Source organism: Myotis myotis, unplaced genomic scaffold, assembly GCF_014108235.1.
Source record: "Myotis myotis isolate mMyoMyo1 unplaced genomic scaffold, mMyoMyo1.p scaffold_m19_p_6, whole genome shotgun sequence".
Lineage (NCBI taxonomy): Eukaryota > Metazoa > Chordata > Mammalia > Chiroptera > Vespertilionidae > Myotis > Myotis myotis.
Genome location: NW_023416368.1, coordinates 69,096,044 through 69,109,875, shown reverse-complemented (window position 1 = coordinate 69,109,875; position 13,832 = coordinate 69,096,044). Strand labels below are relative to the sequence as shown.

General features: G+C 39.4%; 1 protein-coding gene across 6 annotated transcripts in view; it reads left to right on the top strand.

The window, feature by feature from the left end:
* Nucleotides 1–13,832, top strand: part of NEK1 (NIMA related kinase 1) — a 149,244-nt gene that overhangs the window by 115,834 nt on the left and 19,578 nt on the right. For all 6 annotated transcript variants that reach the window (XM_036314345.1, XM_036314341.1, XM_036314340.1 and 3 more), the window contains 3 exons: nucleotides 5,658–5,810; nucleotides 9,796–9,972; nucleotides 12,095–12,215. In XM_036314345.1, the coding sequence (XP_036170238.1) occupies nucleotides 5,658–5,810; nucleotides 9,796–9,972; nucleotides 12,095–12,215 (451 nt within the window). The remainder of the gene's footprint in view (nucleotides 1–5,657; nucleotides 5,811–9,795; nucleotides 9,973–12,094; nucleotides 12,216–13,832) is intronic.

The window sequence follows — 13,832 nt, the reverse complement described above, 5'->3', positions numbered from 1 at the left end:
CTATTCCATTGATCTATATGCCTATTCTTGTGCCAGTACCAGGCAGTTTTGAGAACAGTGGCTTTGTAATACATCTTGATATCTGGTATTGAGATCCCACCTACTTTGGTCTTTTTCAGGATTGCTGCAGCTATTCGAGGTCTTTTTTTATTCCAGATGAATTTTTGGAGAGTTCGTTCTAGATCTCTGAAGTATGCCGTTGGTATTTTAATGGGAAGTGCGTTGAATTTATAGATTGCTTTGGGTAGTATGGACATTTTAATGATGTTGGTTCTACCAATCCATGAACACGGTATGTTCTTCCATCTGTTTATGTCTTCCTCTATATCTTTTTTCAACGTCCTGTAGTTTTCTGAGTAGAGGTCTTTTACCTCTTTAGTTAAGTTTATTCCTAGGTAGCTTAATTTTTTTGGTGCGATGGTAAATGGGATTGTTTTTATAATCTCTCTTTCTGAAAGTTCACTATTGGTGTATAGAAATGCCTCGGATTTCTTGGGGTTAATTTTGTATCCTGCTACATTGCCAAATTCATGTATTAAGTCCAGTAGCTTTTTGATGGAGTCTCTAGGGTTTTGTATGTATAATATCATGTCGTCTGCAAATAAGGACAGTTTTACTTCCTCTTTTCCAATTTGGATGCCTTTTATTTCTTCTTCTTGCCGAATTGCAATGGCTAACACTTCCAGTACTATGTTGAACAGGAGTGGTGAGAGGGGGCATCCCTGTCTTGTTCCTGTTCTTAGGGGAAATGGTGTTAGTTTTTGTCCATTGAGTATGATGTTGGCTGTGGGCCTGTCATATATGGCTTTTATTATGTTGAGGTATGATCCTTCTACTCCCACCTTGCTGAGAGCTTTTATCAAAAATGGGTGTTGAATTTTGTCAAATGCTTTTTCTGCATCAATTGATATGACCATGTGGTTTTTTTCTTTCAATTTGTTTATGTGATGTATCACGTTTATTGATTTGCGGATATTGTACCATCCTTGCATCCCTGGGATAAATCCTACTTGGTCATGGTGTATGATCTTTCTGATGTACTGCTGGATCCGATTTGCTAAGATTTTGTTGAGGATTTTGGCATCTATGTTCATGAGGGATATTGGCCTGTAATTCTCTTTCATTGTGTTGTCTTTACCTGGTTTTGGTATTAGGGTGATGCTGGCTTCATAGAATGAGCTTGGAAGTGTTCCTTCCTCTTGAATTTTTTGTAGTAGTCTGAGGAGGATAGGTTTTAGTTCTTCCTTGAATGTTTGGTAAAACTCCCCTGTGAAGCCGTCTGGTCCTGGGCTTTTGTTTGCTGGAAGCTTTTTGATGACTGCTTCAATTTCTTCCATAGTTATTGGCCTGTTGAGATTTTTAGATTCTTCCTGATTGAGTTTTGGAATGTTGTATTTTTCTAGGAATTTGTCCATTTCCTCCAGGTTGTCTAGTTTGTTGGAGTAGAGCTGTCCATAGTATTTTTTAACAATCATTTGTATTTCTGTGGGGTCTGTTGTTATTTCGCCTCTATCGTTTCTGATTTTGTTTATTTGGGTCCTCTCTCTTTGCTTCTTGGTGAGTCTGGCTAGAGGTTTGTCAATCTTGTTTATCCTTTCAAAGAACCAGCTCTTGGTTTCATTGATTTTCTGTATTGTTTTTTTGGTCTCTATGTCATTTATTTCTGCTCTAATCTTTATTATCTCCTTCCTTCTGCTCACTCTGGGGTTTTCTTGTTGCTCTCTTTCTAATTCTTTGAGTTGTAGAGTTAGATGATTTACTACCATTTTTTCTTGTTTTTTGAGATAGGCCTGTAGAGCTATAAACTTCCCTCTCAGGACTGCTTTCATTGTGTCCCATAGGTTTTGGATTGTTGTGTTTTCATTGTCATTAGTTTCCAGGATGTTTCGAATTTCTTCTTTGATTTCATTGGTAACCCAATCAATATTTAATAGCATGCTATTCAGCTTCCAGGTGTTTGAGTATTTTGGGTTGTTTTTATTGTAGTTTATTTCTAATATTATGCCATCGTGGTCTGCGAAGACGCTTTTTATGATTTCAATTTTCTTGAATTTGGGGATACTTTGCTTGTGACCCAATATATGGTCTATTTTTGAATATGTCCTATGAGCATTTGAGTAGAATGTATATTCCCTGGCTTTCGGGTGAAGTGTTCTGAAGATGTCTATTAAGTCCATCTGATCTAGTGAGTCATTTAGGATTGCTGTATCTTTGCTGATTATTTGTCTAGAGGACTTATCCAGTGCTGTCAGTGGTGTATTAAAGTCCCCTACTATGATTGTATTGTTGTCGATGTCTCCTTTGATATCTTCCAGGAGTTTTTTTATGAATTTGGGTGCTCCTGCATTGGGTGCATATATGTTTACCAGGATTATATCTTCTTGTTGTATTGATCCCTTTAGTATTATGAAGTGGCCTTCCTTATCTCTTGTTATGGCCTTCACTTTGAGGTCTATTTTGTCCGATATAAGTATTGCTACCCCAGCTTTCTTTTCCTTTCCATTTGCCTGAAAGATATTTTTCCATCCTTTCACTTTCAGTCTGTGTGAGTCCCTTCTAATGAGGTGGGTTTCTTGTAGACAGCAGATGTATGGGTCATGTTTTTTTATCCATTCAGCCACTCGATGTCTTTTGTTTGGAGCATTTAGTCCGTTTACGTTTAAAGTTATTATTGAAAGGTAGTTGTTTGTAGGCATTTCTGTTTTTGTGTGGCTGTTTTCTTTCTGAGCTTTTTATTTCTTATTTTTATACCAGTCCCTTTAGCATTCCTTGCATTGCTGGCTTGGTGGTGATAAACTCCCTTAGCCTTTTTTTGTCTGTGAAGCTTCTTATTTCCCCTTCAAGTTTGAATGATAGCCTTGCTGGATAGAGTATTCTTGGATTCAGTCCTTTGCTTTGCATCACTTTGTAAATTTCCGTCCATTCTTTTCTGGCCTGATGTGTTTCTGTTGAGAAATCATTTGACAATCTAATGGGAGATCCCTTGTATGTAACTTTCCGTCTCTCTCTTGCAGCCTGTAAGATTCTCTCTTTGTCCTGAACATTTGCCATGGTAATTATGATGTGTCTTGGTGTGGGTCTTTTTGGGTTCACCTTGTTTGGGACTCTCTGGGCTTGTGTGACTTTTTTCTTCCCCACCTCAGGGAAGTTTTCTGATATTATTTCTTCTAATAGGTTTTCTAATCCTTGTTCATCCTTCTGTTGTTCTGGTACCCCTATTATTCGTATGTTGTTTCGTTTCATGTTGTCCCAAAGCTCCCTTAGGCTTTCCTCCTGTCTTTTCATTTTTTTCTCCAATTGCAGTACATTTTGGGTGTGTTTTGCTTCCTTGTCTTCTAAATCACTAATTCGGTCCTCCGCTTCTCCTAGTCTACTGTTGATACTTTCAATGGAGTTTTTCATTGCAGCTATATCACTCTTCATATCTTCTTGGGTCTTACTTAAGTTGTTGATTTTTTCATCTGTTTCTTCTAGCTTCTTCCATATGTTATCGATTTTTTCATCTGTTTCTTCTAGCTTCTTCCATATGTTATCGATTTTTTCATCTGTTTCTTCTTGCTTCTTGCTGAGGTTGTCGATTTTTTCTTCCATCCGGTTTATGCACTCTAGGACCCTTATTCTGAATTCTTTTTCTGTCATGTTGCATGCCTCTGTATTACTTAGCTGCTTATTTTTTTTATTTTTATAGTCCCTAAAATTCTTTAGTATTTAAAAAGTAATTATAGATATATTTTTATTACTGGTGTCAGTTGTTTCATCATTCATTTCCTGAAAGTCTTTTCTTAAGCATCATCATCATATGCTCTTTGTGATGTAATTTTTATTTCTCATGAAGCACTCAGTTGGATAGAAGACCATGAATCTGCCTTATCCTATCTAATAAAAGAGAAACATGGTAATTAGCGTACAACCGCTACCCTTCCCATTGGCTAATCAGGGTGATATGCAAATTAACTGCCAGCCAAGATGGCGGCCGGCAGTCAGGCAGCTGGAAGCTAACATGATGCTTGCTTGCTTCAGTGACGGAGGACTCCAACGTTCCCCGCCTGCCGCTGCCGGCCTCTGAGCTGCAACTCTAAGCAGCTATGTTACAAATATACAAGCTAAACAAAACCCCTGACACCTGCTTTAGTCGCCAGGCTTCAGCCAGCAGGATCGCAACATTGTTTCAAATACAGAAGGTAAACAAAGGCCAGAAACCTGCTTTCAGCAGCGGAGGCCCAAGAGCTGGAGCCTCAGAGCTAAAGCTGGCTCAGAATAAAAAAAAAAAAAAAAGAAAAAAAGGAGCGGTTGGGAGCTTCAGTCACCCGCCAGCCTGAAAACAGCCCTCAGCCCCTGACCCAGACTGGCCAGGCACCCCAGTGGGGACCCCCACCCTGAAGGGTGTGTGACCAGCTGCAAACAGCCATCATCCCCTCATCCGCTGGCCAGGCACCCCAATGGGGACTCCCACCCTGATCCAGGACACCCTTCAGGGCAAACCAGCCGGCCCCCACCCGTGCACCAGGCCTCTATCCTATATAATAAAAGGATAATATGCCTCCCAGCACCAGGATCAGCGCATCCGCAAGGCCTCCCAGTACCGGAATCAGCGTGACAGGGGGCAGCGCCCAAGCCCCTGATCACCCTGCGGCTCTGTGTGTGACAGGGGGCGGGCCACAACCTCCCTATCTGCCCTGCTCTGTTCGGGACAGGGGAAGGCGCCCCAACCCCCTGATCAGCCCTGCTCTGTGCCTGATAGGGGGGAGCTCCTCAACCCCCTGATCGCCCTGCGGCTCTGTGTGTGACAGGGTGCTGCGCCCCAACCCCCTGATCAGCCCTGCTCTGTGTGTGACAGGGGGCAGAGCCCCAACCCCCTGATTGCCCTGCTCTGTGGGTGGCGGGGTGGCACCGCAACCTCCCCATCGACCCTGCCTTGAGTGTGACAGGGGGCGGTGCCCGAACCCCCCAATTGGCCCTACCCTGAGCGTGACTGAGGGTGGCATCGCAACCTCCCAATCCGCCCTGCTCTGTGCATGACAGGGGGTGGCGCCCCAACTCCCCAATTGGCCCTGCTCTGAGCCTGACCAGGGGCTGCACCTAGGGATTGGGCCTGCCCTCTGCCACCCAGGAGCAGGCCTAAGCCAGCATCTTGTTATCTCCCGAGGGGTCCCAGACTGCGAGAGGGCACAGGCCTGGCTGAGTGACCCCCCCCCCCTCGAGTGCACAAATTTTTGTGCACCGGGCCTCTAGTCTATATATATATAAAAGCCTAAGCAACCAGCTGACCAGCTGACTAGGTGGTAGCTATGACATGCACTGACCACCAGGGGGAAGATACTCAGTGCAGGATCAGAAACCACAGACATGGAAACATGGAACAGACTGATGAATCTCAGAGGGAAGGAGGGATGGGGGAGTGCGGGAAGAGATTAACCAAAGATCTTAGATGCATACTAGAGGCCTAGTGCACGGATTCATACAGTGGTGGGTTCCTTCAGCCTGGCCTGTGTCCTTTTGCAATCTGGGACCCTTCAGGGGATGTCGGAGAGCTGGTTTGGGCCCGATCCCCACAGGCCAGGCTGAGGGACCCCACCAGTGTAAAAATCCGTGAACTGGGCCTCTACTAATGCTGTATTATGTTATTTCATTGAAATCGTTGTATTTTTTTCTTGTAGGACATACAGTGGGAGAGGTTATTAAATTAGATCCTGGAGGATCTCCAAGAAGAGTCTGGGGGAAAAGCCCCACAGATTCTGTCCTAAAGATACTTGGAGAAGCTGAACTACAGCTGCAGACAGAACTATTGGAAAACACAACCATTACAAGTGGTAAGCATAAACTAGTTGTTGTATACTGGCAGTAATATTAAAAACTAATCGCTTCTCGGCCTTTTGGCTAAGATCAAGTGTAATATTAAAAACTAAACTAAAAGCTGTGGTACATTTACACAATGGAATATTATGTGACTGCAAAAAAGAAGGAACCCTGGAAATCATTATGCTAAGTGAAATAAGCCAGTCAGAGAAAAACAAATAGCGTATGATCTCCCTAATATGTGGAATCTAATGAACAAAATGAACTAACAAACCGGGATATGTACCCTGACCAGGAAACAAACTACCACCTTTCAGTGTTTGGGACAACACTCCAACCAATTGAGACAGACTGGCCAGCTTTTGCCCTTTTCTTAACTGGATTGTTTGTTTTCTTACTCTTGAGTTCTAAGAGTTCTTTGTATATTTTGTGTAACAGTCCTTTATGTGTTTACTAGAGGCCTGGTGCACAATTCATGCACAGGTGGGGTCCCTGGTCTGGCCAGCGATCGGGGCCATCAGGCCAGCTGGCTGGGTGGGAGGGAGGGGCTGCAGGAGGTTGGCCAGCCAGGGGGACGGGCTGCAGGAGGTTGGCTGTGGGAGTACACTGACTACCAGGGGGCAGCTCTTGCATTGAGCATCTGCCCCCTGGTGGTCAGTGCACTTCATAGCTACCAGTGGACTGGTCATTCGGTCGTTCGATTGCTTAGGCTTTTATATATATATAGATGTCTTTTGCAAATAATTTTTCCCAGTCTGACTTGTGTTCTCATTCTCAACATTGTCTTTCACAGAATGAAAGTTTTTAATTTTGGGGGGAAAGTTTTTAATTTTAATGAAGCACAGTTTGTTAATTCTCTCTTTCATGGATTATGTCTTTGATATCCTATCTGAAAAGTCCTTGCCAAACCCAGGATCATCAGGATTTTTTGCTGTGTTACCTTCTAGGAGTTTTATAGTTTTGCATTTAACATTTAGGTTTGCTATCAATTTTTGAGTTAATTTTGTGACATGTGTATGGTCTGTGTCTAGACTTTTTTTTGGCCTTTGGATGTTCAGTTGTCCAGGACCATCCTATATAATAAAAGCCCAGTGGCCATGATGGCAGAATGAGCAGAACAACCGCTTGACCTGTCACTATGATGTGCACTGACCACCTCTTGGTCCCTTTCCCTGGCCAGCAGGCTCAGATCACTGATGGCGAGTTGGGAACCGGGGTGGGGGGCAGGACTGGCGAGCAGGCGGACGGCTTACCTCTTGGTCCCTCCCCTTGGCCCGCAGGCTCCGATCGCCGCCGGTGGTGAATAGGGAACTGGATTGGGTGGTGGGGGATGCGAATGGTGCCAAGCTAAGGCCCCTGCCCCGCCTGTTGCCCCACACACAGAGGGCGACCTGCAGCGGGGGTGGGGTCGGAGAGCAAGTGCGAACGGCGGACCTCTCCTCAGATGGCGAGCAGGGAACTGGGGTGGGTGGTGGCACGGGGCGGGCTGGCTGCTGGCAGCCAGGGAAGTTGGCCCTGATCGCAGGCTAGGCCTAGGGCAGCCGTGGGCAAACTATGGGCCCGCGGGCCAGATCCGGCCCGTTTGAAATGAATAAAACTAAAAAAAAAACAAAACCGTACCCTTTTATGTAATGATGTTTACTTTGAATTTATATTAGTTCACACAAACACTCCATCCATGCTTTTGTTCCGGCCTTCCGGTCCCGTTTAAGAACCCATTGTGGCCCTCGAGTCAAAAAGTTTGCCCACCCCTGGCCTAGGGGCTGTATCTGTGCATGATTTTGTGCACCAGGCCTCTAGTTTATTATAAAGACTATTCTTTCTCCATTGAATTGTCTTTGCTCCTTTGTTAAAGATCAGTTGACTATATTTATGTGGTCTATTTCTGAGCTCTGTTCTGTTCTATTGATCTGTTTGTCTGTTCCATTACCACACTGTCTTGATTACTGTAGCTTTTAGTAAGTCTTGAAGTTAGGTAATATTATTCCTCCAATTGTGTTCTTCTTTAATATTGTGTTGGCTATTCAGAGTTTCTTTCTTGATTCTCCACATAAACTTTAGAATCAGTTTGTCAGTATTCCCAAAATAACTTGCTGGGATTTTGATTGGGATTGCATTGAATCCATAGATCAAATTGGGAAGAGCTGATATCTTTTTTTTTTCTTTTACCAGAAAAGTTTTTACTTTTTCTATTCATATTTATTCATTTATTTATTTTACACGCAATAAACATTAATATTTTAAGAAAAATTTTAAATATAATGTTACATGCAATAAACATATTTCAAGAAAAAAGAGATTTTAAATATAACAATATTACCAAAACTGTACTAACATAGTATAACATCACAAAAGTTATAGGAAATATTAAAAATCTGCAAATGACAGGATTACTCCTATTATATTCTAAAATATTTTTTTCTCTGGATCTATTTTTGTTCATCAGTTTATGTTGTTCATTATATTCCACAAATGAGTGAGATCATGAGATATTTATCTTTTTCTGACTGACTTATTTCGCTTAGCATAATGCTAGAAGTGCTGATATCTTGATAATAATGAATCTTCCTATCTATGAACATGGAATATCTCTCCATTTACTTAGTTTTTCTTTGTTCGTTTTCATCAGTTTTGTAGTTTTCCTCATTATGTAGTGTTCCCCCTACCCCCAAGTTTAGGAAAGTGTTCGTGAGTTATAGTTTTCTATTTTGTTCCTTTAGTCTACAGAGGAACTTCTACTGTGTGTACTTTGGATCTTTTTTTGCCTTTCTATATCTTTCACTTTATCTTGAATCCTTTTTGTTGCTTTTAAATTTTATTTTTCAATTACAGTTTACAGTGTCTCTTATTTCTTGAATTTTTCCCCTGTTCACCTTTTATACCTATTAAGACATTGTGCCTTTTGTTTATATGATCTTGTGTCTATTTTATAATCTTTATTTCTAATATTTTTTTCCCTAGCCTTTCCTAAGCTCAGTCAACTTTCTCATTCCTGATTATTTTTTCATGTTGTTCTCTTGTGTTTTATATCATGTTCTTAATGTTTCTAGTTGATTTAAAAATAGTGAGTTATTGCCCTGGCTGGGTGGCTCAGTTTGTTGGAGCATTTTCCCATATACCAAGGGGTTGTGGATTTTTTTTTTTAAATATATTTTATTGATTTTTTTATAGAGAGGAAGGGAGAGAGATAGAGAGTTAGAAACATCGATGAGAGAGAAACATCGATCAGCTGCCTCCTGCACATCCCCCACTGGGGATGTGCCCATAACCAAGGTACATGCCCTTGACCGGAATCGAACCTGGGACCCTTCAGTCCACAGGCCGATGCTCTATCCATTGAGCCAAATCGGTTAGGGCAAGGGGTTGTGGATTTAATTCCAGTCAGAGCACATACCTCAGTTGTGAGTTCAATTTCCAGTCATGGTGCATATGGGAGGCATCTGATCAATGTTTCTCACATTGATGTCTGTCTGTCTCTCTCTCTCTCTCTCTCTCTCTCTCTCTCTCTCTCTCTCTCCCCCCCCCCCCATCCTCTAAAAAACATAAAAATAGTGGGTTACTAATTTTAATTTGTTTTGTGGATTTTCATTATCTGTGGCAGTGGTTTTCAACCAAGGTGATTTTGCCCACAGAGGACACTTGGCATTGTCTAGAAACATTTTTGGTTGTTACTTGGAAAGGGTGCTAGAGGAATCTAGTGAATAGAGACAAACAAAAACAATTAGTTAATAATTTCAAAATACCATTGTAACACACATATATTAGTTTCACCAAAAGGAAAAAGAAAGTAAATCATATATTAACCACCCTAGAATTCATTGTGTATAATTAAAATAAAATTTGGCTGTCATGTACCTTAATTATTAATTTCTAATACATAACAGAGCTTAACCATTAATTACCTGTTATAAGAATGCAAGTTTTGAACTTTTCTCTAAATGCTATTACTGGTAAAACACTTTGAAAATGTAGCATGATTTTTCATTTTTATTGTTTCAGAGATTTCTCCTGAAGGGGAGAAGTACAAACCCTTAATTGCTGGAGAAGAACAAGTAAATTGTATTTCACTTGAAATGAACCCATCAGCTACTGTTGATTCTTCTGTTGAGACAAACAGTCCAAAGTTTAGGGAGGTGTCTCCACAGATGTCATTGAAACCAGAAGGAAATGTGGATGGTATGTGTTAAAGGGTCAAAATGAGCTGTATTTAATTGAATAATACTTTGATCTCTTCTTATTTTTAAGTTTCTAATATTTTAATGTGCCTATGAATCTCCAAGAAGGGGATATGCTATGTATCATTTACCAAATTCATTTGTCCATAAAACTCTTGAGGCCATGTCTTCCTTAAGAAACTTTTGTTGCCTAGAAGGAATTATTTTGGGTTTTCTCTTCTAAATTCTCCTTATAAACCAAACAGTTCTTTCTTCAGTCAACCTCTGTCTTGCACTTTATCAGAGACTACTAAAAAAGGTAGCTGCTTAGATAGTTCCTTAGCTAATCACTGAGTTTGTTCAGAACATTTTCTGTTGTTCCTGTTTTCACAGGTACCAAATTTTCTGCTACTATATAACAAGAATCCCCTTTTCTCTAGCCTCCAATAACATTTTTTCACTGGCCAGTCTCTCACCAACTGTCCCTTTGAAGCCTTTCAACTTCTGCCTGTTGCCCAGTCCCAAAGCCGGTGCACATGTTTTAGGATTTTGTCATGTCAGCACCCGTTTTTCAGATAAGAAATTCTGTTTCAGTTATCTATTCATGGAAAACAAATGAGTCTTACAACTTAGTGGCTTAAAATGACTATTATGTTTTATCTTACACTTTTGTGAGTTAAGAATTGGGAAGATCCTTCTCTGCTGTGTGGAGAAACCCTTAATTGCTGGAGAAAAACAATTGCTGGCATCACTCAGGGATATTCCTCTGTCAGCTGGGCTTATCTGGAGCATGCAAGATGATGTCACTCCCTGTCCTGGCAGGGCTCAGCTGGGCCTGCTCAACTGGGTTCCTTTGTTTTCATTTTAGTCTCATGGCCTTGGTGGCTTTGGCTTCCAGATTCCAAGGTGGACAATGCCAGTTCTCTTAAAAGCTAGATCTAGAAATGACATAGCAACATTTCAGTCGTACTCAGTTGGTCAAGGCCATCACAGCACTGGGCCAGCACAAGGGGAGGGGAGAAAGAGGCCCTTTCTAGATAAGACAGATGTCAGAGACTTGCTGTATGTGTGACCATCTTTAATTCACCACAATAACTTAAATATTCTTACTCATTAGAATCATAGTTAGTAGGTATCATAGACTTTTATAAAAAAAAAAAACCACAAATACTTTTAGGCATAGAATAGAGGCTGTATAGCCTAGTGCAAGAGTCAGCAAACTTTCTAAAAGAGCCACATGGTATATATTTTATATATTTTAGACTTAGCAAGCAAAACAATCACAAATCTACTTTGTACAATGAGTCATATTTATATGAATAACCCCCAAAAGTCATTTGAATAAAAGATAAAAACTTTAAGGATTGATACAATATCAATTATCTTTTTAAATAGAAATAGCTTTTTAAATAGCTAATTTTAAACTTTTTAAATCTAGAAGGAAAGAGTATTTGGATTTTAGGAAAAAAGAGGAGATGCTGCTGGCTTAAATAAGATAGCATTGATATCAGAATTGGAGAGGAGTTAACAAAGGAAGAAGAAAAACTCTTCTCATTATTTATTTTCAGAAAATACGAACCAGGTAAAAAATGAGTCACTGCCAGAAAACAGAAGTAGTACCCTGGTTATTAATTGTTTGAAGGTCTAGGATATTAGATTTAGTGCACTTCAATTATGTTTTTAATATCATTGTAAAAATCTAGGTAATAGGATTTTTTTCTTTTTTGGTTTTTTGAAGATAGATTTTGGTAATTGAACTTCCCTGTCAGTTATTAATCCATGATATTACAGTCTATTCTTCTTCCTTGTTTCTAACCACAGATATTGTTATTTTAAGCTACTCTTTATACCTTCTTTAAAAACAAATTGTATATTACCGAAATTTTAAGAAAGAAAAATTTTTATATACTAATAAAAATACAATGTGCAATATTTCTTTTCAGTATTTTTATTGCAATGAAAAATTCAAAAGGAAAAATCTATCATTTCAAACGCAGCTGAACTAGAGAGTTAACACAATACTTTTTCCTGTTATCATTAATATATTAGCCTAAAACTAGGTAATGATAATTTATAGAAATTCATTCCATTTTCTCTAAACTAATTTTGCTTTGAGATGTTTTTTGTTATGCTTTTGCTTTCAGAACCTGATGATTTGGAAACAGAAGTTCTAGGAGAGCCATGTGGAACAAACAAACAAGATGGCTTACCTTTCCCTGTAATTGATGTATGGATTAGTGAGACGAAGGAAACAAAGGAAACTGAGTATGTTACCTCTTTTTTCTTGTATGTCAAAGCCTGGATCCCGTTTTGTAATTCATTTTTTTAAAAAGTATGTTTTTATTGATTTCAGAAAGGAAGGGAGAGAGAGAGAGAGAGAGAGAGAGAGAGAGAGAGAGAAACATCAATGATGAGAGAGAATCATTGATTGGCTGCCTACTGCATGTCCCACATTGAAGACTGGCCCGCAACCCAGGCATATGCCCTGAACAGAAATTGAACCATGACCTTCTAGTTCATAGGTGGATATTCAACCACTGAGCCCCGCCAGCTGGGCTGTAATTCACTTTTAGGAAATACTATCATGGCCGGGTCAGCGTGACTCAGTGGTTAAGTGTCTACCTATGAACCAGGAGGTTTGGTTCGATTCCCAGTAGGGGCACATGCCTGGGTTGCAGGCTCAATCCCCAGTGTGGAGCATGCAGGAGGCAGCTGATTCTCTCTCATCGTTGATGTTTCTATCTCTATCTCTCTCTCCTTTCCTCTCTGAAATGAATAAAAATATAGTTTAAAAAAATAGTGTCATAATCTAATATTACCCTATATCTTATACCTTATAAAAGTAATTTAATTTTTGGACATTATATTCATATGGTTCAGAAATCAACAAGTATATAAAGACATACAGTAAGAAGTCTCTTTCCACCTCTATCCCCATCTAGCAAATTCCCACTCTCCTCCTTCAAATATTTTTAATATGTACATAAGCAAAAACAAATATATAGTCCACCTCCCTTTTAAATATAGTTGTTAATATAATGTACACAGTATTTTCAACACTTTACATTTTTAGTCAGTAATCCAGGAATATTTTTCATATTAATACATACAGTGCTTCCTCTATTTTATGACTATTCAGTATTCCATTATATGGATAAACCACAACTCAGCATCCTTTATGAATTCATATGCTGCAATGTATTCATTACCTTTTAATAAAGTCATTTTGCATGAATGTAAATATATCTATAGGATAGATACATAGCTGTGTAATTAATGGGTCAATTCCATTTTTATAAATTGCATTTGTAATTCAATTATTGTTCTCCCCAAAGGTTGTACTCATTTATGCTTTCAGAAAAAAAATGTATAAAATGTCTTATTTTCCCCACAGCCTTGCTAACCTTTTATTATCAGAGTTTTTATTTTTGCCAATCTGATAATATCATGGTTTAGGGTCTCAGTTTATCTCTCTTATTATTGGTAAAGTTGAGCATAACTTTTCAAATGTTTAAGTTTCATTTCTTTTTTCTGTGAGTTTCTGTTTATATGGAAATAGGTCTAAAATATTGAGTGATTATTGAAACAAATTTATATTGAATGAAACATTTCCATATACCAGAAAATATAATTCTATGTAAAATCATTACATATGTGCATATATATGTCTGTAATTTTAAAGGAAAAGTATGGTCGGATGTCCACCAAACTGATAACAGCACGGGAAACTAGGATTTGAGTGGTTAGGGGTGTCTTAAAAGAAACACTACTTCTTTTTTTAATTGAGGTAAATTTATATAACATAAAGTTTATCATTTTAACTATTTTTAAATGTACAATTCAGTAATATTTAATACATTCACAGTGTTGTCCAACCATTAT